This window comes from Monodon monoceros, unplaced genomic scaffold, assembly GCF_005190385.1.
Source record: "Monodon monoceros isolate NGI ecotype Baffin Bay Population unplaced genomic scaffold, NGI_Narwhal_1 Super_Scaffold_15, whole genome shotgun sequence".
NCBI classification, from domain to species: Eukaryota; Metazoa; Chordata; class Mammalia; order Artiodactyla; family Monodontidae; genus Monodon; species Monodon monoceros.
This window is the reverse complement of record NW_021703771.1, coordinates 41341140-41366901: the sequence shown is the minus strand read 5'-3', so window position 1 is coordinate 41366901 and position 25762 is coordinate 41341140. Positions and strand designations below refer to the sequence as shown.

Here is a 25762-nt window from a genome sequence, read left to right as displayed (position 1 = left end):
CGGCCTTGGAGAGTGAACCCCCTCGGCTTTCATTCTCTGCGTTGGTGGGGAGGGGGTGTTGATGACGCCTGTTCAAACAGCCGCTTTGTGCTAATGTGTCTTCTTGTGGCTCCGCCAGGTGACAGCCTGACCCTTGGGCCCTTGGCCTTTTAAGCCCAGAAAGCCAGTCTCTGCCACTCTGGCCCAGATGTGACACTGACTTTCCCGTTTCTCTTTGCTGGTTCACGAATAGAAGCCCACATTTTTGTTTTTATTTTTGTTTTTCTGTGGTGGTTTTTATAGAACAGAGCCAAGGAGAGTGGAAAGAGGCTTAACTCTAAAGATCTACATTAGGAAGAAACATCTTTGTCGCATCTTTTGTGTTTCTGGAAAACTTCAGGTTGAATAAACCAGTGCTGGTTACTATTCCATGCCCCGCTTGGATTGTCCCAGATTCTAGGGATTGTGGCTCAAAAGTCAAAGCATCAGAAGGCCAGGCTGAACGTCCCAAAAGGAAAGGCTGAAGGCAACAAGATGAAAATGAGAGCAAAATACAGAATTTTTCTGCCTGGTGCCCTGAACAAGTCCCTTTGCCTGTAACAGGCATCCAAAGAACAACAGTGCTCTGCTTCATCCTCCACCCCTTCTTAGAGTCGTGCCAATGTGGGGTCTTCAGGCCCTCACTTACAGAGAGGTCCTCAGTAACCAGAGCTCCTTGGTTGGGTTTCAAGGGTGACCTGAACGAGTACTGTCATCCTGAGTTTACTGGGTTTCCCCAGGTACCTAGGAACATGGGGCCCAGAGATTCTCAAGAACCCACTAACCCAGCCACCCCACTCCTGATTCTATTATCCCAGATTCTGCCACTTGCCACCTACATGGTCCGCTGAGTTGATTATATATCACAGCTTTGCTTAATCTATGCCCCTAATTAGATTTTTATGGAGGCTATGCGCTTTCACCACCCACTCTCAGCTCTGCTCCCTCACTGCCTCTTCCCAGCACAGATGTGATGAAAACACACTCAGAAGTCTCTCTGTCCTTTGGTACCTTTAATCTTGACACCTTCTGGAAGGAGAGGTTGCCTCTTAACAGGCTTGGGAATCAATCACTTTCTCTAACTCTCTTAATTTTTCAGTTCACAACGCATACTTCATCATTGTATGGTTGCTATCAACTTATATACAAATTAAGTCAGTAATTGATAAGATTAAAAGGACCTTTCTTATTAACAAGTAAAGGTGATTTAGTCTCATTTTTAAAACTGGTGGATTCAGTATAGAAAATCTGAGAAAGAAACAGAGAAGGAAGAACATCATTCATAGCATTATCCCCTACATACCACCAGCAAGCATCTTGGTATCTTTCCTTCCAAAGAATTTGCTAGGCATTTGTTATATAGTTGCAATCATGTGATCCTTCTTAGTATAACAGGAAAATATTATTATATTTTCCATTAATTATAATATTAATGGAAAATATTATAATATTTTCCATATTACTAATAATTTTTTGTAAGTATAAGTTTCAACTTGTGCTTAACTTTACATTATGGCCTTACGATATGCTTAGCCGTTGCCTTCTTGTTAAATAATTAGCATATTTATAATTTTTCAAATTATAAATAACACTTCATAGGATCTCTTCATGTGTCTTTTTTTTTTTAAGCCTCTAGCACAGATTTAGAGGTTAAAGAGCAGACCCATTTTTAAGATTTTTTGATAATATTGAAGTTGGTTTGCAAAAACTTATACGTTAATTCCTGCTTCTACCCGCAGTGTATGAGAACAGTCATCACTATTGGGCAAACATCTTTTTAAATTTTTGTTAATTTAGAAGTGAAAGTATCTCACTAATCTAAATTGTGTTTCTTTGATTACCACTGAAGGGAAATATATTTCACAAGCTGTTTTTTACTTTCTTTGAATTGCCAGTTCACATGCTTTCCCATTTACCTAATCTTAGAGTTTTCTTATCTATATAAATTCCTTATATGTTAAAATGTTAACCCAAGAGAATAGAAAGCATATGTCCACGCCAAAGCTTGTTCATGAATGTTTACAGCAGCACTATTTATAATAGCCAAGAAGTGGAAACAAACCTCATGTCTGTCAGCTGATGATTGGTAAGCAACAAGTGATATATCCATTCAATCGAATACTTTTCAGCCATAAAAAGGAATGAAGTACTAAGTCACGCTGCAAACTGAATGAATCCTGAAAATGTTACGCCAAGCAAAAGTAGCCAGTCAAAAAATCCATGTATTACATGATGCCATTTATGTAAAATACTCAGGGAGCTTCAAGATGGCAGAAGAGTAAGACGCGGAGATCACCTTCCTCCCCACAGATAACATCAGAAATACATCTACGTGTGGAACAACTCCTACAGAACACCTACTGAACGCTGGCAGAAGACCTCAGACCTCCCAAAAGGCAAGAAACTCCCCCACGTACCTGGGTACGGCAAAAGAAAAAAGAAAAAACAGAGACAAAAGGATAGGGACGGGACCTGCACCAGTGGGAGGGAGCCGTGAAGGAGGAAAGGTTTCCACACACTAGAAGCCCCTTCGCGGGCGGAGACGGCGGGTGGTGGAGGGGGGAAGCTTCAGAGCCACTGAGCAGAGCGCAGCCACGGGGTACGGAGGGCAAAGCGGAGAGATTCCCACACAGAGGTTCGGTGCCGACCAGCCCGAGAGGCTTGTCTGCTCACCCACCGGGACGGGCAGGGGCTGGGAGCTGAGGCTCGGGCTTCGGAGGTCGGATCGCAGAGAGAGGACTGGGGTCGGCTGCGTGATCACAGCCTGAAGGGGTGAGTGCGCCACGGCTAGCCGGGAGGGAGTCCGGGGAAAGTCTGGAGCTGCCGAAGAGGCAAGAGACTTTTTCTTGCCTCTTTGTTTCCTGGGGCGCAAGGAGAAGGGATTAAGAGGGCCGCTTAAACGAGCTCCAGAGACGGGCACGAGCCGCGGCTATCAGCGCGGACCCCAGAGATGGGCATGAGACGCTAAGGCTGCTGCTGCCACCAAGAAGCCTGTGTGCGAGCACAGGTCATTATCCACACACCCCTTCCAGGGAGCCTGTGCAGCCCGCCAAGGCCAGGGTCCCGTGATCCAGGGACAACTCCCCCGGGAGAACGCACGGCGCGCCTCAGGCTGGTGCAACGTCATGCCGGTCTCTGCTGCCGCAGGCTCGCCCCACATCCATACCCCTCCCTCCCCCCGGCCTGAGTGAGCCAGAGCCCCCGAATCAGCTGCTCCTTTAACCCCGTCCTGCTGAGTGAAGAACAGACGCCCTCAGGCGACCTACACGCAGAGGCGGGGCCCAATCCAAAGCTGAACCCCAGAAGCTGTGAGAACAAAGAAGAGAAAGGGGAATCTCTCCCAGCAGCCTCAGGAGCAGCGGATTAAATCTCCACAGTCAACCTGATGTACCCTGCATCTGTGGAATACATGAATAGACAACGAATCATCCCAAATTGAGGAGGTGGACTTTGGGAGCAACAATATATATTTTTTTCCCCTTTTTCTCTTTTTGTGAGTATGTATGTATATGCTTCTGTGTGTGATTTTGCCTCAATACCTTTACTTTTACCGTTTGTCCTAGGGTTCTGTCTGTCTGGGTTTTTTTGTTTTTTTTTTTTTTTTACTTTTAAAATTTTTTTTCTTAATTATTTTTTATTTTAATACTATTTTATTTTATTTTATACCCTTCCTTCCTTCCTTCCTCCCTCCCTCCCTTCCTTCCATTTCTCCCTTTTATTCTGAGCCGTGTGGATGACAGGCTCTTGGTGCTCCAGCCAGGTGTCAGGGCTGCGCCTCTGAGGTGGGAGAGCCAAGTTCAGGACACTGGTCCACAAGAGACCTCCCAGCTCCACGTAACATCAAACAGTGAAAACCTCTGAGAGATCTCCATCTGGACACCAAGACCCAGCTCCACTCAACGACCAGCAAGCTACAGTGCTGGACACCCTATGCCAAACAACTAGCAAGACAGAAACACAACCCCATCCATTAGCAGAGAGGCTGCCTAAAATCATAATAAGGCCACAGACACCCCAAAACACACCACCAGATGTGGACCTGCCCACCAGAAAGACAAGATCCAGCCTCATCCACCGGAACACAGGCACTACTCTCCTCCACCAGGAAGCCTACACAACCCACTGAACCAACCTTAGCCACTGGGGACAGACACCAAAAACAACAGGAACTATGAACCTGCAGCCTGTGAAAAGGCGACCCCAAACACAGTAAGTTAAGCAAAATGAGAAGACACAGAAACACACAGCAGATGAAGGAGCAAGATAAAAACCCACCAGACCTAACAAATGAAGAGGAAATAGGCAGTCTACCTGAAAAACAATTCAGAATAATAATAGTAAAGATGATCCAAAATCTTGGAAATAGTATGGAGAAAATACAGGAAACGTTTAATAAGGACCTAGAAGAACTAAAGAGCAAGCAAACAGTGATGAACAACACAAAATATGAAATTTAAAATTCTCTAGAAGGGATCAATAGCACAGTAACTGAGGCAGAAGAACGGATAAGTGACGTGGAAGATAAAATAGTGGAAATAACTACTGCAGAGCAGAATAAAGAAAAAAGAATGAAAAGAACTGAGGACAGTCTCAGAGACCTCTGGGACAACATTAAATGCACCAACATTCGAATTTTAGGGGTCCCAGAAGAAGAAGAGAAAAAGAAAGGGACTGAGAAAATATTTGAAGAGATTATAGTTGAAAACTTCCCTGATATGGGAAAGGAAATAGTTAATCAAGTCCAGGAAGCACAGAGAGTCCCATACAGGATAAATCGAAGCAGAAACACACCAAGACACATATTAATCAAACTATCAAAAATTAAATACAAAGAAAAAATATTAAAAGCAGCAAGGGAAAAACAACAAATAACACACAAGGGAATCCCCAAAAGGTTAACAGCTGATCTTTCAGCAGAAACTCTGCAAGCCAGAAGGGAGTGGCGGACATATTTAAAGTGATGAAGGAGAACAACCTGCAACCAAGATTACTCTGCCCAGCAAGGATGTCATTCAGATTTGACGGAGAAATTAAAACCTTTACAGACAAGCAAAAGCTAAGAGAATTCAGCACCACCAAACCAGCTTTACAACAAATGCTAAAGGAACTTCTCTAGGCAGGAAACACAAGAGAAGAAAAAGACCTACAATAACAAACACAAAACAATGAAGAAAATGGTAATAGGAACATACATATCGATAATTACCTTAAATGTAAATGGATTAAATGCTCCAACCAAAAGACATAGATTGGCTGAATGGATACAAAAACAAGACCTTTATATATGCTGTCTACAAGAGACCCACTTCAGACCTAGGGCCACATACAGACTGAAAGTGAGGGGATGGAAAAAGATATTCCATGCAAATGGAAATCAAAAGAAAGCTGGACTAGCAATTGTCATATCAGACAAAATAGGCTTTAAAACAAAGACTGTTACAAGAGACAAAGAAGGGCACTACATAATGATCAAGGGATCAATCCAAGAAGAAGATATAACAATTGTAAATATTTATGCACCCAACATAGGAGCACCTCAATACATAAGGCAAATACTAACAGCCATAAAGGGGGAAATCAACAGGAACACAATCATAGTAAGGGACTTTAACACCCCACTTTCACCAATGGACAGATCTTCCAAAATGAAAATAAATAAGGAAACACAAGCTTTAAATGATACATTAAACAATATGGACTTAATTGATATTTATAGGACATTCCATCCAAAAACAACAGAATACACATTCTTCTCAACTGCTCATGGAACATTCTCCAGGATAGATCATATCTTGGGTCACAAATCAAGCCTTGGTAAATTTAAGAAAATTGAAATCATATCAAGTGTCTTTTCCCACCACAACACTATGAGATTAGATATCAATTACAGGAAAAAATCTGTAAGAAATACAAACACATGGAGGCTAAGCGACACACTACTTAACAACCAAGAGATCACTGAAGAAATCAAAGAGGAAATCAAAAAATACCTAGAAACAAATGACAGTGAAAACACGATGACCCAAAACCTATGGGATGCAGCAAAAACAGTTCTAAGAGGGAAGTTTATAGCAATACAATCCTACCTTAAGAAACAAGAAACATCTCAAATAAACAACCTAACCTTACACCAAAAGCAATTAGAGAAAGAAGAACAAAAAAACCCCAAAATTAGCAAAAGGAAAGAAATCATAAAGATCAGATCAGAAATAAATGAAAAAGAAATGGAGGAAATGATAGCAAAGATCAATAAAACTAGAAGCTGGTTCTTTGAGAAGATAAACAAAATTGATAAACCATTAGCCAGACTCATCAAGAAAAAAGGGAGAAGACTCAAATCGATAGGATTAGAAATGAAAAAGGAGAAGTAACAGTTGATACTGCAGAAATACAAAGGATCATGGGAGATTACTACAAGCAACTCTATGCCAATAAAATGGACAACCTGGAAGAAATGGACAAATTCTTAGAAATGCACAACCTGCCAAGACTGAATCAGGAAGAAATAGAAAATATGAACAGACCAATCACAAGCACTGAAATTGAAACTGTGATTAAAAATCTTCCAACGAACAAAAGCCCAGGACCAGATGGCTTCATAGGCGAAGTCTATCAAACATTTAGAGAAGAGCTAACACCTATCCTTCTCAAACTCTTCCAAAATATAGCAGAGGGAGGAACACTCCCAAACTCATTCTATGAGGCCACCATCACCCTGATACCAAAACCAGACAAAGATGTCACAAAGAAAACTACAGGCCAATATCACTGATGAACATAGATGCAAAAACCCTCAACAAAATACTAGCAAACAGAATCCAACAGCACATTAAAATGATCATACGTCATGATCATACACCATGATCATACACCATGATAAACTGGGTTTATCCCAGGAATGCAAGGATTCTTCAATATATGCAAATCAATCAGTATGATACACCATATTAACAGATTGAAGGAGAAAAACCATATGATCATCGCAATAGATGCAGAGAAAGCTTTTGACAAAATTCAACACCCATTTATGATAAAAACCCTCCAGAAAGTAAGCATAGAGGGAACGTTCCTCAACATAATAAAGGCCATATATGACAAGCCCACAGCCAACATCGTCCTCAGTGGTGAAAAACTGAAGCCATTTCCACTAAGATCAGGAAGAAGACAAGGTTGCCCACTCTCACCACTATTATTCAACGCAGTTTTGGAAGTTTTAGCCACAGCAATCAGAGAAGAATAAGAAATAAAAGGAATCCAAATCGGGAAAGAAGAAGTAAAGCTGTCACTGTTTGCAGATGACATGATACTATACATAGAGAATCCTAAAGATGCTACCAGAAAACTACTAGAGCTAATCAATGAATTTGGTAAAGTAGCAGATACAAAATTGATGCACAGAAATCTCTAGCATTCCTATACACTAATGATGAAAAATCTGAAAGTGAAATTAAGAAAACACTCCCATTTACCATTGCAACAAAAAGAATAAAATATCTAGGGATAAACTTACCTAAGGAATCAAAAGACCTGTATGCAGAAAATTATAAGACACTGATAAAAGAAATTAAAGATGATACAAACAGGTGGAGAGATATACCATGTTCTTGGATTGGAAGAATCAACATTGTGAAAATAACTCTACTACCCAAAGCAATCTACAGATTCAATGCAATCCCTATCAAACTACCACTGGCATTTTTCACAGAACTAGAACAAAAATTTTCACAATTTGTATGGAAACACAAAAGACCCTGAATAGCCAAAGCAACCTTGAGAAAGAAAAATGGAGCTGGAGGAGTCAGGCTCCCTGACTTCAGACTATACTACAAAGCTACAGTAATCAAGACAGTATGGTACTGGCACAAGAACAGAAACATAGATCAATGAACAGGATAGAAAGCCCAGAGATAAACCCACACATATTTGGTCACCTTATCTTTGATAAAGGAGGCAAGAATATACAGTGGGGAAAAGACAGCCTCTTCAATAAGTGATGCTTGGAAAACTGGACAGCTACCTGTAAAAGAATGAAATTAGAACACTCCCTAACACCATACACAAAAATAAACTCAAAATGGATTAAAGACCTAAATGTAAGGCCAGACACTATCAAACTCTTAGAGGAAAACATAGGCAGAACACTCTATGAGATAAGTCACAGCAAGATCCTTTTTGACCCACCTCCTAGAGAAATGGAAATAAAAACAAAAATAAACAATTGGGACCTAATGAAACCTCAAAGCTGTTGCACAGCAAAGGAAACCATAAACAAGACGAAAAGACAACCCTCAGAATGGGAGAAAATATTTGCAAACGAAGCAACTGACAAAGGATTAATCTCCAGAAATTACAAGCAGCTCATGCAGCTCAATATCAAAAAAACAAACAGCCCAATCCAAAAATGGGCAGAAGACCTAAATAGACATTTCTCCAAAGAAGATATACATATTGCCAACAAACACATGAAAGAATGCTCAACATCATTAATCATTAGAGAAATGCAAACCAAAACTATATTGAGATATCGTCTCACACTGGTCAGAATGGCCATCATCAAAAAATCTACAAACAGTAAATGCTGCAGAGGGTGTGGAGAAAAGGGAACCCTCTTGCACTGTTGGTGGGAATGTAAATTGATACAGCCACTGTGGAGAACAGTATGGAAGTTCCTTGAAATCTAAAAATAGAACTACCATATGACCCAGCAATCCCACTACTGGGCATATACCCTGAGAAAACCATAATTCAAAAAGAGTCATGTACCAATATGTTAATTGCAGCTCTGTTTACAATAGCCAGGACATGGAAGCAACCTAAGTGTCCATCGACAGATGAATGGATAAAGAAGATGTGGCACATATATGCAATGGAATATTACTCAGCCATAAAAAAAATGAAACTGAGTTAGTTGTAGTGAGGTGGATGCACCTAGAGTCTGTCATACAGAGTGAAGTAAGTCAGAAAGAGAATAACAAATACCGTATACTAACACATATATATGGAATCTAAAAAAAAAAAAAAAAAAGTCATGCAGAACATAGGGCAAGACGAGAATAAACACACAGACCTATTAGAGAATGGACTTGAGGATATGGGGAGGGGGAAGGGTAAGCCGGGACAAAGTGAGAGAGTGGCATGGACATATTTACACTACCAAACGTAAAATAGATAGCTAGTGGGAAGCAACCTCATAGCCCAGGGAGATCAGCTCGGTGCTTTGTGACCACCTAGAGGGGTGGTTAGGGAGGATGGGAGGGAGGGAGATGCAAGAGGGAAGAGATATGGGAACATATGTATATGTATAACTGATTCACTTTGTTATAAAGCAGAAACTAACACACCATTGTAAAGCAATTACACCCCAATAAAGATGTTAAAAATAAAATACTCAGAGTAGGCAAATCCACAGAGACATAAAGTAGATTCATGGTTGCCAGGGGCTAGGCTGAGAATGTGATGGGAAGTAACTGCTTAATGGGTACAGGTTTTTTTCGGGGTGATGAAAATGTTCTGGAATTAGATAGTGGTAATGGTTTCCTTTGCAAATTAAAAACCACTGAAGTGTATACTTTAAGAGGGTGATTTTATGGAATATGAATTATATCTCAATAAAAATAGATAAAATTTTAAAATACTAACCACAGGGAACTTTTCTAAGGTCCAAAAAGGGGTGGGGGAAGGCCTGAAGGACAATCAGTGCCCTAATTCTCTCTGAACCCTTTGTTTGGCATGGACAGTTAAAATACATCTTTATTTTTATCGCCATTTCACTCTTGTCTTAACCTTGACATCCAAAGTGAAGTGCATGTAAGAAGAAAACGTTCTTCGCTCCTTTTGGAGCATTTCCACAGTTTGGTATTAAAACCTCATTTGCCCACTTGGGTTTGGGACTGGTTCCAGCAGTTAGTTGACTGCCGTGTTAAATCTCACCATTGGGGTTTGATGCTTCCATTTCTTTTTTATTAGGTGCTTGTGGGTCCCTGGGCGTTGGGGAACGGAAAGTTGTACAGAGGGAAAGAGAACTGTCGGAGTGTGAGCTGCTGCCTTGCGGCCTGGGGGTCATTTGAACAGGAGAAGCCAGAGAGTGGAAGCCAACAAATATTGTAGGTGCCAGGAATGTGGCTTTTTCTTAAAGTAATGTGACATTTTAAGAGTGATTTCTGTTAGTTCGGTTCCCTTGCTGTGCGGTGTGGAACAAGGTCCATCCTCCTCACCCTCCAGAGGGTCTTTGCAAAGCCATGTGTAAATGATCGAATGGGTCCAACTCCACTTCTTATTATTTCTGAAGCAAAGTTTTGACTTGATTTTTAAATAGGCTCTGGTTCTCCCATTGTTGCATGTGGCTAGTGTCTACGTTGTAGATACTCCTGCTTTTACATCAGCCTTCTTACCCCAAAGGTATAATATTTTATCACCTGTGTTTGTGGGGGGCTCTTCCTCTCAGGGCTCCACCAAGAGTAGAAATCTGTTATTTTTGTGCTTGGAGGAAACATTACATGTATAGCTCAGTTTATGTAGTAAATGTGTTCCAGAAAGTTTATATGATATAAAGCACATCATGTTTTCAGTGCAGTAGGACAGCTCACTTTTACATCAAGGAACCCAGTGCTAACTCCTTCGTGGTGTATATAAATACCCCGCCACATCTAGGAAGTATCAGGAAACTAAGGGCTGCTTTAATGGCATTGGCTAAACGTTCATTAAGATGCCAAACCACATCAGGGAAGCTGGTGACTCACCACACCTGGCGTGGTCCCAGCACCCCTGCAGAGCCCACTGTCTTAGGGGGTGGGCCGTGAATGTGGGGCAGTGGGGCCCAGTCCCTGAAATCAGGGCCTTCGTTAGTCATGCACATTGAGGTTGGGCTCTTCGGAGTCAGGGGTCTTCTCCACAGGTCTCTCCCTCCACACCTCCTACCCTCGCGCCCACACCCTTGTGTGGACTAGCCAGGATTCCATAGAGCAGGAGGCAAGGCTAGTGTAGAGGCGCCATGTGCTGGCCGTGAAATCAGTCTGTCTGGCTCCAAATCCCATCTCTACCCCTGACTGAGCTGTGAACAAATTCCCAAACCTCTCTGTTCCTCCGTTGTAAAATGAGGGGAAATAGCAATCCCACGTCTTAGGACTGTCATGAGAACTTAGTGAGACAACATGTTCCAGTACATAGCACAGCGCCTGGCTTGCAGTGAGCTTTCATTTGATATTGGTCATCACTGCTGAGATTGGAGCCTTCATCTCTGTGGTGCCTCATCCCACCAAAAGATGTTTTTGTTTTCTATTGCTGTGTAACAAATTATGACAAACTTAGTGACTTAAACAACACCCGTTTATCAGCTCACAGTTCTGAGTCACAAGTCCGGGCACAGTGTGGCTGGGCTCTTACGCAAGGCTGAATTCAGTGTATTGACTGACAGCGTTCTCATCTGGAAGCTTGACTAGGGAAGAATTCATTTCCAGGTTTCTTTGGGTTCTTGACCCAACTCATTTCCTTGTGGTTGTAGGACTGAGGTCTCTGTTTCTTTGCTTTCTGCCAGCTGGGAGCTGTTCTTAGCTCCTAGAGGCCACCCACATAGCCCCCTCTGTCTTCAAAGCCAGCAGTGGAGACTATCCCTCCCATGGAATGCCTCTCACACTTTGAATCTGCTCCTCTGGAAAGAGCCTATCCCTTTCAAGGGCTCACCTCATGAGGTCAGGTCCATCTAGGATAATCCCTCTTCTGTTAAAGTCAACTGTGCCAAAGAAGATAACCTAATCACAGGAGTGCTGATCCCATCATCCACAAGTCCCAGGGATTATCCAGGGCTTATCCACTGGAGGTGGGAAACTTGGGCACACCTTAGAGATCTGCCTACTGCACCACCTTTTCAGCAAGGCACGTACTTCACGCCTTCCTTCCAGTTGGCAGCAAAAAGAGGATTTTCCCTCACTGGCAGAGTCCTGTGTGCTCTTTTTTCATAGCTGAGCTGGGGCCACTGGCTGGACCCAATACCAGTGCTGTGTGTGGTTCAGGCCTCAAGTATTTACATCTCTCAAGTGTCATCCCAGCTGCGACCTTTTCCCTGCTTCAGGGCCTTGGGGAGTGTTTGTGCTTCAAAGAGGGTCCAGCCTGCTTTGTCTCCAGTCATCCCTGGCACCTCTGCCCTTGCTGTTCCCAGAAGACAGCACTGCCCACACTCCCTGTGGGGTGTCAGGACCCAGGGTCCCACAAAGAGAAAAGCCACATTGTAAAGGACTGAAAATGCTAAAACATTGGGGTGACAGATGCTGTGGCCTAACTACCATTGCTACCAATGAGGCCCTCCTCTGTCTCTAGATGTCCTGCTTCTGGTAGTTATGTGGGGAAAATTAAGGAAAGCTTTCCCTAAACTTTCAGGGGATTAGTTTTCCCTATCGAGAACATAGCAAAATACCTCAGGTTGACTCTTGTGGGTATTTCTGATTTTACAAGGATCGGGAGTCCCCTGCCGTGAATCTTCTGTGCTGAAGTCGACACATTTCTGATGTGTCTCTGCCACATCATATCCTTTTGCCTCATGCTATTACTATTGACTGGAAAAGGGTGTTTGCTCGTTAAACCGCCAGTTTTTGCTTTTCTCCCAGAGAAGTGTGTGAAACTGTGCAGTCTGTCTACAGTTCAGCTTTCAATACTTTTCCAGCTGTCCCCATCTGGGTTGCTTGTGTTTGGTTTCTAGGTTCTTAGTTCAGTTCCCTTTCTCGTTCTTTTCCTTTCATTGTGATACCTGCCCAGGTAAAGCAGAGACCAGCTAAAGGGATAGTGAATGGCAGCCCCAGGAAACATGCCACATCAGAGCACTGGCCAGTGTGGCTTCACCATCACTCTCCAGAGTCTGGGCTGTTGGGAGCAAGGATGCCACTTATGCTGGAGGGCTCTTCACTTCTCCACACCCACCTAGGCTGGTTTCTGAGGCATCGTGCTTACACTGCTGAGATTAAAGTTATTTGTTGTCAGTTTCACCTTCCTCCTCCTGCCATCCCATTTACGTGTCTCAAGAGAAAGTAATTTGCTTTTGCAGAAGACTGCCAGTGGCCTTTTTCCTTTTCTGGTACCTAGCTCTCTCACACACCTGAAATCTCACAAGTCCTGCGATGTTATAACCTGGGCATACAGATGTTGCTTTATTGATTGGCATATGAGGAAATGTGAGCGTATCTGTGTTTGATGTGCGTCTAGCAGACCAGACTGGGGTCTGTGGCATCAGTGGAGGGAATGTACGTTTGACCAGACTCATTCTGGATCGAAGTAGCCTATGCCCAGAGTAGCAGATAGATTCCATCCTTCACGTCAGCTTCAGTCAACCACTCAAGGGCTACGTGAAGAAGGATTCTGAGGCCACACGTGGTGTAGCACCAGAAGGCGCTGTGATGGATTGATGACGTCCATCATGCCTGCTCACAGGAAGGGGACGTGGCAATCCTTGAATGATTCTCTCTTTGGCAATTTCTGCCCGAGTTGCTTAATGCTCTTGTGTCACATATGAGAAAACTAAGGAAATTTTAAGTAAATCGGGTTTTACTTACATAGTAGAAACAGAGCCCTTCCGTTTACAGAAGAATTGGAGAATAGGGGGCTTCACCACAAGAACAGGATCCTGCTGGTCAAAGTGCTGTGCATCGGTTTTTCTAGGCATAGCAAAGCAGAGGACGATGCTCATGAGGTCATGATGTGTGACTTACTGATCAGAGTCCCTCCAGGGCCCCACTTTCAAGTGGCATTACTCAGCGTTTCCCAGTGCCCCACAGATCTTGAGCAAATGTATTAGTGCATTATATGTTCATGATGGACCCACAGCACAGGCCTTAAAAGCCACACCACAGAACACTGTACATAATAAGGATGTTTTTATTTTAACCCGAATGCTCAGAACTTTGCTTCGTGTCAAGGAGCCCAAAGTCACACTGAGTACAACTCATATAGCATCTTCTGATTCTTTCATCAGGAAATGGTTAGTCTGACCACCTCAAGTGGGAGGAAGAAGACCACAAGTTCTTACACAGATATTTTCGTTGTGATTAAGTTTTAATGACCGAGCCCACATTTACTGATTTATTTCATTTTTTTCATGTTTGTCAGTGAAGTGAAGAGAGTGCACAAGATCTGTGCAGAAAACATTCCTTACTCAAAATTGTACACACACGAAGTGGTATAAAAGAGAATTGTTTTCTCCAAAATGATTCTGATAAGAGTTTGGGTTTTTTGCATTTAATCATTTAACACATATTTATTGAGCTTCTACTGTGTTCCAGGCACTGTTCTGGACACTGGAGATGCAATGATGGGACAAAAACTGAAAAGTAATCTCTGCCTCCAAGGAGCTTACTATTTGTTTCCTTCCGTTATTTCATAGAATTATATAAAAGCTGTTAGGCATTTATGACAGTGGTAATACGTTTTTTAGTAGATTTTTGAAAGATTATTCTTTTCTTAGTTTGGTTAGATGTAGGGTCCTGTTTTCAGTAAGTTTCTGATGTAGGGTTTTGTTTTGATGGAATTGGAAGAGTAGTTTGTACTGAGAGTTCTCATTGGTTTTAGATTCTTGCCTCTATCACAAGGAACAAACTTCTAGAGAAAAAAAACAGTATTCTGTGTCCCTTCTTTAAGCTGCCTTTTTCTCCCTAGCGTGCCCATTCTCCTAAGGAAGGCAATCACATGCATGTAAGGGAAACAGCACTTATACTGTTTCAAAGATATAGCTATAGTTCTTTTCCTCTTCATAAATCAGGATTTCTTGACCTTGACACATTTACATCCGGGGCAAGGTAATTCTTGGTAGTTAGAGGCTGTCCTGTTCATTGTAGGATGTTTAGCAGCATCCTTGGCCTCTTGCCACCGGGTGCCAGCAGTACCCCTTACCCTCAAGCTGTGACAACCAAATATGTCCCTTGGTCATGGACAGCAAAGTCACCCCCAGCTGAGAACCACTGATATAAATGATGTGATTCTGTGATTCAGGTCTCACATCCTCTAACTAAAGCAGATCAGTGAAATTCCTGAAAAGAATACCTGGGACAAGCAGTGTCTTCTGTTGGCCTTTGTAAGACGCTCAGGACAGTGTTCCGCCAGGGAAGAGTTAATGTGAAGTGAGCAAGATATTTACTAGTCTTATGAAGCGACACCAACAACGAATGGTGAAACTCCTTCAGTCAGTCATGCCTTGGAGATATTTTGCATTTCCTATTGGAAACTTGTTAAAATCATATTCATTTACCGTAAGTTAGAGAGCATGTTGGACACAGTACACTGTAAGTTAATCTGGAATGATTTACGTGTAAATGTGTTCCAGATTTGGTGAGCTCAGCTCAAGCAGCAGGCGGCTCATTTCCAAACATTTCCATTCTCAGCTAACGAGATTAAATTCAGTAAGTATTTATTGAAACATGTAATGTGAGAGGGCTTTAAACAGTCTGATATTGCTTCCATGACCCCGGCCAGCAGGAAAGCAGTGCTCTGAACAGTACCTCCCAAGAGTCTCCGTATCTGTTGTGGAAACCCCATTTTGGTTTGCAAGATATATAGAGAAACTGGCTCTTTTCATTTCCCTTCACCGACTCAAGTCCCTTCCCATCTTGTACCAGCTGTGTTCTCCCCAGTGAATACATGTAATCACACGTGATGTCATGTATTTCTTATTTGGTTCTTTGGTCCCAAATGGGCCACTTTTCAGAATTTTGGCAGGGACATCCATTGCATGTCCTACCTCCCTGCTGTCAGCTGGACAGGGTATTACAGGACATTGCAGTCCAAAGTGGGGTCATTTAACCAACTCACCTTCCATTTCTGAATCTTCTTCACTTCTCACACATGCCAATAGATTAAGAACACAGGGCACACTGCTGATAAAAATTATTGGAAGAAGAGTTGGCCTTGATGCAGAGAGAAAGAAAGGGTGAAAGAGAAACAGTGGGCTAGAGAATCTTCACTCATTCAGTTGCTCTTTATTGAGCACCTGCTATGTGCCAGGCATTGGCTATATAGCTATGACAAAAATGGACAGAGCCCTGCTTTCCTGGAACTCGCAGTCTGTTGAGCAATGAGACAAGTGGACAGGCCATGTTTTAATATGGCGCAATAGATGCTGTAATGAGGGAAGTCAAGATATCATGGGAGCACTTAGGAAGAGCACCGCCCCAGCCTGGGGGATGGCAGGGAAATCAGAGAAGGCTTTGCAGAGGAAGTGGTGTCTTGACTGAGACATGAAGGATATATTGTGTATCAAAGAGGAGGGGGCAAAAAGTGTTCAAAGCCATGTTCCAAAGACGAAAGGTGAGTGGGAAAAATAGAACCTTTGACGAACTGAGAAGTTAGGCAGGTTTGGATAGTAGAGTGTGAGACAGGAAGATTCAAAAGTAAGCAAAGAGGAGCCAGCAAGGATGTGCTTCAGGATTCTGACTTGAACACCTTGGTGGTGCCATTTACTGAGATCAGTGCAGAAGAAGTAGGTTTGGTTTGAAGGAGGCTGGGGTGACAGTGACTCAAGTTTGAATTCACCACTAATTCTAGAACATGGGAATGAGTTTTTAAATGTTTCTGAAAGATGTCAAAAGCTAATGGAAATTTGAAAAGTTAATTAGCAGGTTTAAATGACGTTGTTACTGTAGGCTATCATGACATCCTGCAAATATACTCAGACCTCTTAGTTTCGGCCAATTGTATTTTTTTTCATCCAGTAATTATTTCTTAATTTTGATACTTACCATCATCTTATTGCTTAAAATTTACCAAATGTGTGCCTGAAGAATGGGTACCCAGGAATGAAGAAGTACAGTGAGCTGTTTAGGGGCTGTCTTCTGGCTTTTCCAACACTCCTGCACCCTATTCTTTAGATTTCCTTTGCCATGATGGAAATTTTTATTCTAAGATTGCATGCACTCATGTTTGAAAGCTTACACTACTTTTTAGGGTGACTAGAGAAAAGCATAAGTTAGTATTATTGGACTGTCTTTTGGCAGGTGTGTGATATTACAGAAGTGTAAGGGTGCAGACCTCATGCGAGGAAAAATGCTGCATGGTGAACATCATACTCTGTATTGACCCCATTGCCCGGAGCATATGGGGAACAAATGTGATTGTCAAGTGAAAGGCACTGACATTGCTTCCAGCTGTCAGCCGTAGCCACTGCTTTTCATGCCCCTCTAGGCCTGAAATATCCAACAGTGAGCTTTATAAACGATTCCTGTTTAATAGTCAAGCAACCCAGCCACTAGGGGGCGTCCAAGTTCATGTGCCTCTTTTTGTTTGTTTGTTTTCAACAGGAGTTTAGATAATGGGCTGTGTGCAATGTAAGGATAAAGAAGCAACAAAACTGACGGAGGAGAGGGATGGCAGCCTGAACCAGAGCTCCGGGTACCGCTATGGCACAGACCCCACTCCTCAGCACTACCCCAGCTTCGGCGTGACCTCCATCCCAAACTACAACAACTTCCACGCAGCCGGGGGCCAAGGACTCACCGTCTTTGGGGGTGTGAACTCTTCGTCTCATACTGGGACCTTGCGTACGAGAGGAGGAACAGGTCAGGATTAAGCTGCTCTTAAATCTTTTGGCAGTTGAACGTTTGTGCTCCTTTGAGGATTCAACATTTAAGTTTTTAATCACTGTCTGCCTAGCCACTACCAGATAAGGGGCTGTTAAAGATGCTGAAGGTTGATGGACGAATCTAGGTGCTGGCAACAGTGGTTCAGGGGACCCCAGTAGCTGCTCTGTGAGAATCCTGCAAGGGTTACGAGAGAGAACCTGTGCTGAGTCACTTGAGGCCAGTGGCTCTCAACCTTGGCTGGCTGGCTCAGAATAACTAGGCAGCTTTTTCAAAATATAGATGCCTGAGCCCCCATTCCAGGTCTTTTACATCAGAAGTCCCAGGACTGGATCTGAATATGGATGTTTCGAGTTCTCCCAATGTGAAAGCACTCCTTCCCCGCATCCCCCGGTTAAGAGCACTTACAGGATAGTGCTGCCCTTTCAGCTGCCTAACCTCCAGCCTGTCTGTCGCTTCCCAGCTGGTGAGGCCATTTGGCCACATTATTTTTTGGCCGTTTGTCTTCATTGATTCCTTCTCTGATGTTTCCATCATCTTCAATATGGCAGAGTTTATCAGCCCTCAAGTATTTTCATGTATCTTTTGTAGTTTAAAATCAAATCTTATGTATCCTTAAGGAATCTTCTCATATTTCTTTTAGGTTTCTTTCTCTTTCCCTAGGCTGTGTTTCACTGCCATGTGCATTTGCTGACTTAGCTAATAACTTTGTAAAATATCTGGCCTACGTTCTCAGACATATGTTTTCTGAAATATTTGTAAGTTATCTCATGCATCCTTAGTCTTCCAAAGCCTCTCCCAGTATGTGAACCGTGGTAACTAGATATTTGACATTATACGTTCCAAAATTGTCTTGTTTATTACAAAAGTTTTTAAAAATATACATCAACCATTATGCTGTCAGCTCATCTGGGAGCAGATGTCTTAAATAACAACCCATTGTGCCTTTTTACCTTGGGAGTTGGCACTACCAAGGCTTCAGCAGATGTTTTCTTCCCTCTCTACCCAACGGGACAGTATAGTTATATTAAGGGGACCTGACCCAGAGCTGTGGGCAATTAATTACTTCTGCTCTGCCAACACTTCACACTCTGCTCGGTAGAAAAAATATTTTATGTTCACCCTTATGTTATGGGGAATCTAGCTTTTCCTTTAAAGCAGGCCTTGCATGGGTGACTGAAGGCTGGGCACACTTACTCAGCCTTCCTGGGAGGCACCTGGAATGGAGGGCGGAAGGAAAGAGGCCGTCAGGCAGTCTAGGGACGTCTGTCTCTGGAGGATGCTGGAGGACAAAAGGAGCCAGAAATGCCCCCAGCACACGTGCCCTTTGCCTGCTGTGAGAAGACAAGTACTTTGCCAGCCGGACTCTGAATTCTGCTGACACAGGCACTGACCTTGTGCGTTCACTCGTGAATGCTGGATATGAATCCTGTGTCTGCAGGTATCATTCATAAAGTCACTAGAGGGGCTCCTTGCCTTGAACGTGTGGGTCTGTAACATTGTCAGGGACAGTGTTAGTATAAGAGGGCATCCGATCCCTTATGAGACGTGAAAGTTAAAACAATACTCGCAAATGTTGGTGGATTTTTCTGCCTGAATTATTTGGCTTTATCATATATGCATGTCTTTCTCCTCAACGTTGCTTTCAGTGCTCTAAGGCCAGGAACAGTGTCTGTGCATCCCTGTGACCTCCTTTGACTCTTCCCTCCGTCCCTAGAAGATAAAAACACCCAGTGAGCGATGCAGGGAGACAGTGGGCAAGTGGAAGTATCGTCCTCCTGTGCCTTGTTTTCCACACGGTGGAGCTTAGGATTTTTAAATTCTGAACTGAAGGGAACCTGTTAACAGAGTGTTAAATGAGGATAGGCATGGCCTTACAGGCTCCCACTCTGTTTTAAGCCAGTCTCCTTTCTAATTGTTCAAAGAAATCTTCGAAACGTTTTGCATTTTGTCAAATGAGCCCTGCTGCTTTGCATGGTCAGACCTTCTGCATGTCATCCCTCCTGCAGGAAGTCCCGCTTGGGATGGGGTGGACAGTCAAGCCCCCTCTCTCCCTCCAGTTCTTGAATAGTCCCCAGGCACATCTGTTCCCTTGGAACTACCAACACAGCAAAGCAGCAGCTTGGTGAAGCGCAGAACCTATGGTGTGCGTTCTTCAGGCCACATCAGGACTTTGGGGTGTGTGGAAGTCAAAATGAGAATCCAGAGAGCAGAGAAATGGGATGTATTTGTCATCAGTTGCTGCAGAACAAATTATCACAAAACTTCGCAGCTTTAAAAGGAGGCGCGTTTAGTATCCCAGAGCTTCTGTGGGTCAGAAATCTAGCAACAACTCAGCCGGGGCCTCTATTTCAGAGTCTCTCCCAGGCTGCAGTCAAGGTGTGTTGGCTGGGCTGTGGTCCTCTCGCCGTCCATCCGAGAAGGGTCTGCTGCTGCCAAGTTCACGGCGTGTTGGCAGGACCCAGCTCCTCGTTGGCTGTTGGCCAGGGGCCACCCTCAGTTCTTTATCGCGTGGGCCTCGCCAGCATGGCAGGTTGCTTCATCAGAGTGATCAAGCCAAAGTGGCAATCCAGACAGTCTGCTCGGAAGACAGAAGTCACCGTCTTTTGAAGTTGAAACATAATCATTCACGGGACATCCCATCACCTTTGCCATGTTCTGCTGGTTAGAAGCAAGTCACTGGGTTCAGCCACACTCAGAGGGAGGGGGTTGCACAAGGGCCTGAATACCAGGAGGTGAAAATCCCTGAGGGTTGGCTTAGGACTTCCTCCACATAGTAGGCAGAGTTCTAGGCCAAATGCAACACTGGACGTTCTTCAGTGTTGATGGTAGACCGCTGCAAGGCAGGAATGGCCTCTGTGGCGCGTCAGCCAGGTGAGGAAGAGTGAGGACAAGTCATGTGGGGAGGGGTGAGTCCATGGTGGAAGGAGAGCCAGAGAGAGGGAGTCCTGATGGCCTTGGCAGGTGCCAAGAGCAAGACATCCTCTGATGGGGTGAACATGTACGGAGAGGGTCTTCTCAGTGCCCGAGCTGCAGAAGGAGTTTCCTGTTAGATTCCGTGTCCTGTTATGCCGAGGGAAAGCGTAGTCCATTTTACCCAGACCTGATGTGGGCTCCTGCACGGAGGAGGACGTGTGGGGTAAAGAGCGTCTGTAATTGCTGCAGAGCCCTGCAAATCTGAAGTATAATGTTGCTGCTGCCCCTTGGTTGTGGCCGTGATATCAATATCCATCTCTTCCCAAGGACTCATTCCAAGTGTACAGAGAGAAGTCCTTCAACTCTGGGTTTTAGTTGGATCAAATAATGCTTCCCCTACAAAGACCAAGGCATAAATTCAGCTTGTGACACTAGTTTCACACAATTACAACACTGTATCATGTTATCAGTACTGATTAGATGTAAATTTTGAGAATGAGGTTTTAGTGAAGACTTAAATTTCTTGGAATTAATTTCCCCTGGTGTAATAATCTCTCCCATTTTGATTTTGTTTTTGTCAGGAGTGACCCTGTTTGTGGCCCTATACGATTATGAAGCACGGACAGAAGATGACCTGAGTTTTCACAAAGGAGAAAAATTTCAAATATTGAACAGCTCGTAAGTTTGGAGAGGGAGGGGGAAGCATGCACGCCTTTCAGACTGGGCAGCAATTCTTGTGTTAGCAGTCTGCACCTTTTCAGATCTCTGAAATGCTAAGAGAACACTTGCTAATCAATTCATTAATTCTCAGCCACTTAACTTGAGGAAAGAAGAGTTGATGAACCAGTGCGGTATTTTATGGCGCTGTATGTCCAGGGAGCTTTTTGGAAGATATCATAGAAGCAGAGTCGATGGTTTTGGTTTTGGTTTAAAGGTTGTAAAAGCACCAGCCTCGCCCTCTACAAATCTAGTTTCAGATGATTGGCAGGAGGCTGGCCTGTCCACATTAGCCTCTCTTTGCCCGGAGATTTTCTTCAAATTTCACATGTTGCCCTAGCCTCACGTAAGGCTGGCAACAAGTTCCATTTTCAAAACTGCTAAATATTCGCATTGGTGAAGGCTGTGGAAGCCATTTTCCATAATGAAAATTTGCACGTGACTGAAATCTTTGTGAGATGGAAGGAGAAGTGGTTTTGCCCACTCGAGAATGCCTACAAGCATGCCTTTTCAATGTGGCCAGTAGAAGCAGCAGTTAAGCAGGCAATGGGGAAATGTCAAGGGTGAGAATCACTCATTTTTCAAATCCTCCATTTAATACTTCCTTTAGGGAGAGTAAATATGGGTCAGATTTCCCTATAGTTTTTAAATATTATGTCTGTTAGGTTAAGGCAGTGTGCACAGATGGGGGCCCTCCAGAAAAATCCAGGCACCAAAGAAAATGGTGGTGTCCCATGTGTGCAAGTCAGGCCCTCTCCCCAACACCTCAAGTTTCCCTCGTGAGCGCCCCCCAGTGGCTGGGAAAGAATGCCACTTGGAGGCTGAGGACCCACCAGGAAGTTCTCCAGTGCTGCTAGGTCGGGTTACTCTGCCCTCTGCTCTCTGAGCAAGCTGGATTTCATGGTGATGGAAGGGCCCAAAGTCTGGCCCTTCAGCTTTTCCAAGGGCAGGTGAGAGGCAGCCCTGCTCACCCCACCCATCCCAGGAAAGAGGAGTGGTCCTTGGAACAGGGAACTGCCTCAGGCCCTGAAAACTGCCTCCTTGTAAAACCCACCCCTTCCCTAGGGTGCCCCCAGCTCTCAGGACCACCTTTCAAGGGCAAGAATGGAATTCCTCCCGTAATAGGACAGTGACTCTTCCAGACATCAGAAGGCACATGTCCGTAGTTACAGGGTTATTTTAAAATATATTATTGTCATCATGAACAGGAGGGTGGGTGGGATTTTTTTAACTTTTTATTTAAATGCATATGGTCAAGTGCACGGATCAAAAGTGTGCAGGGTGGTGCTCGCACAGTAGGGCCGCTTAACTTAACAGTTAAAGTGGTACGTTTATGTTATACATATTTTACCACAGTTTTTTTAAAGTGTACCATTTGCGGAATTTACACAAACCAAACATGCCTGTGCAACACGCACCCAGATCAAAAAGAACATTACCTGCCCCCCATGAGCCCTCCTCCTGTAGCCAAAGGAATTTTTTTAAGCATAGTAAAGAGCTGCCATTTATTGAAGGCTCCTTATGTGCCAGCCATGTGCTAAGCTGCAAAGGTTCTCATTTGCTCTCCACAGCAACTGTCTGAGGTGTGTCTCATAGTCATCTTCTGACATAGGAGGAGCCAGAGGCTCAGGTTAGGGAGCTCCCTGGGTGCACAGAGCTAGCAGGTGGCAAAGCCAAGGGTGAGATGCAGGGATGGCATCCCGAGTGAAGTGTCAGGTTCAGTGTTGGAAAGGCCCACATCAGAGGGGACTGAACTGTTGGAGTTACATGAAGGTTTGAAGGGAAATGGGGGAGGGGGTATTTGGCTTTGATATCTTCTGATTTATGATTCCTTATTGTTAATTTGATGCTCAGATGAATGCCTCTTGTCAGAGTCTACTAACTTTGAATTCTGAAATACACCCTCCTTCCCCTCCCAATTTTGTGCAGTATTTCCTAAATGCCAAGGTTGGTTAGAACTTTTCAATCAACTTGTAACTTCTAAAAGGTAAGAATTAAGGAATAGCAGGAGGTACCATACATGGCTTTTCTTAGGTTTTCTCCACACTGCACGTGGATTTACGTGTTGGGTTGCAGGGCACTTGGAAAGCCGGTCCTTGCCCAAACCAAATTTGTGGCTTCTTCCTTTGTTAGTCTGGACAGGACCTAGAGTGGCTTCCGATTGGAGTTTTGGAGAAACATTCGAGGAAGACCCGACCTGCCTCAATCTGTGTTTCATGATTTACATGCATGGCCATTAATGTTTACAGAAGGCTTTTGAACCTCTGACCCTGTTCTCTTAGAAGACAATATTACAAAGGCTTTTTATCCCTTTAATGTTATTCCTTCTTGCCAGTGGAATTTCTCATCCTACGTGCCATTTAAATGCCCTTTTTCAAGGTTATGGCATGGAAATAAGGTTTTCGTAACAAACACAATATCCTGAAGTCAAGGGTAATAACAGGGAAGAGAAAATCATGAAGGTAAAACAAAGCAATCGTAAAGAACCAGACGGCATGTGTCTCCTTGCCCCTGCCCGTGCCTCTCCCAGCCCCTGGCTCTCATCCCTTGAAAGAGGGAGAGGGACAGGGCTGTGTTCTCCCTGGGGCAGCTGCCACACCTCCTAGTGTGGGTGCGCCTGCTCCTTTCCCTGTCAAGAGGCAGGGACTGGAGGCCACAGGGCTGGCCTTTGTGTCTCACAGTGCAGTATAAACCACGCGATAATGCACGTGTGCCCATGCCCGGAGCCATCGGCACCGCTTCCCACCGTGGGGATGGGAGGTCCTTCATGGACCTGGTGTAGGGGCTCAGTGTAGGGAATTTGGACATTATTAAACTTGACCCATTTTGAATATGTGAATTCATCTGTTTTGTTCCCTGTTTTCACATTTCATGACTAGCGATGTGCCACCTAGAAACAGCAACTCTGAAATGTAGTAGACATTTTACACAGCATGGAGTGGTGCTCACTGCCTAGGGTAGTGACTCCTTTAAAGTTCTTTTCATTGTGATAAGAAGAAATCTGGTTTAGAGCCCATCTAAACATTTGGCAAAATTGTTATGGATATGCCCTATGAGAGTAAGATGGGCAGTGACCAAATTTAGAAAGAATCCAGCATTTATAATAATGCTCCACAGCTCCATAGATCAAGGCTGACTTCTGTTTGCAAATGTCACTTCCTGGCTCCATCAGGGCTCCAGACTCCCAGCTCCTGAGACCACAAGCCATCTCTGAGCAACTCTGGGGATTGGGAAGAGGGTCTTTTACTAAGTGTTTACATTAGAACCACAGGGGAAGCAGTTACGGAAACTTAAACGCTCTTCTAAACCAGAGGCAGGGCTTAAATCATATATTTGAATCAGAGCAAGATAGCAGTTGAAGAAAAACCTCACCAACTCTGAATTAATGAAATAACTGGACTGTAAGAACTGTTTCAAGGAATACAGCTTTAATAATACTAATTACTCCTAGTAACTCAAGTAAAGAAAGAAAAAGTAGCACAGTAAAGATCCTATTTTCCTAAATCAAGGTGAATAAATTGTAAGAGTATATTATTTATTTGTAGGTGAATTGGGCTCCTAGTGTATTAAACAAATGATTTATTCATTTACTTAAAAGGCTTTTTTGATGTCTTGAGTCTGTACCAGCCTGTCTGGACACAACATGTGAGTTTTACTACATAATACATTGTGTCCTTGTCACCCCATAGCTCCTTTGATGGAGAAAGTGACCCTGGATGGCCTCAAAAAAGAGAAAGGGATTTTATCTTTCTCAGTTTCTCATGAGTAACTGAAAACCCTTGTGAGATTAATGGAGTCACTTGAGAGAAAATCATGAATTCCTGAATCAGGACTTTCGAACAGTCTGATAGTTGGATTCTAATCTGTGCTGAACTATTTAGGTGGCAAGACCAAAATGAGATAGTTAATGCTGGATTTGAAATGGAAATAACTTGATTAATACCACGTCACCTGAATAAGACTGAGCTATCACAACCTGCAACAAAGTGCATTGGCTTCCTGCCCCAGACAACATTTCCATGTACCCCTTAATTGATAGGTGACTTTTTTTTTTAATTCAAATCAATTAGAACTAACTCAGTGAAGGTTATCTTGCAGTAAAAAAAAATTTCCCAGGGGTGTGTGTGTGTGTGTGTGTGTGTGTGAGTGTGAGAGAGAGGCAGGGAGGGAGGGAGGGAGGGACGGAGGGAGGGAGAGAGAGAGAGAGAGAGGGAGGGAGAGAGAGAGAGAGAAAAGAAAAGAAAAGAAAGGCTGGAGGTGATCGGTATGGTTATTTTTTTATGATGAAATGTCTCCATCTAGTGGAATTTCAGAGCACTAAAAATGTCACCACATTAAAATGAAGATAATGGCTCGAAAGCAATTTCCTTAAATGCATGCAGTGTTTAAAGAAAAAAGCAAACTTCCACATATGTTCTTAGATAATATACTTATAACTGCATGTATTTCTTTTGGAGGATGTAGAAATGAACCCAATACAAACTGTTTAAATGTTAGCATTTTTAATTTCATGATTTGAACCTAAAAGGCAGAGGGTCAAGATAGGGGAGCAACACAGGGTA

General features: G+C 43.5%; 1 protein-coding gene across 5 annotated transcripts in view; it reads left to right on the top strand.

Annotated features, from left to right (window-relative positions):
• Positions 1-25762, top strand: part of FYN (FYN proto-oncogene, Src family tyrosine kinase) — a 207172-nt gene that overhangs the window by 136470 nt on the left and 44940 nt on the right. For 4 of the 5 annotated variants that reach the window (XM_029223384.1, XM_029223386.1, XM_029223387.1 and 1 more), the window contains 2 exons: positions 17289-17546; positions 21065-21161. In XM_029223384.1, the coding sequence (XP_029079217.1) occupies positions 17300-17546; positions 21065-21161 (344 nt within the window). In that variant the 5' untranslated portion in view covers positions 17289-17299. Of the gene's footprint in view, positions 1-9984; positions 10122-17288; positions 17547-21064; positions 21162-25762 lie in introns of all 5 variants that reach the window. The other variant, XM_029223385.1, reaches the window with a different exon arrangement.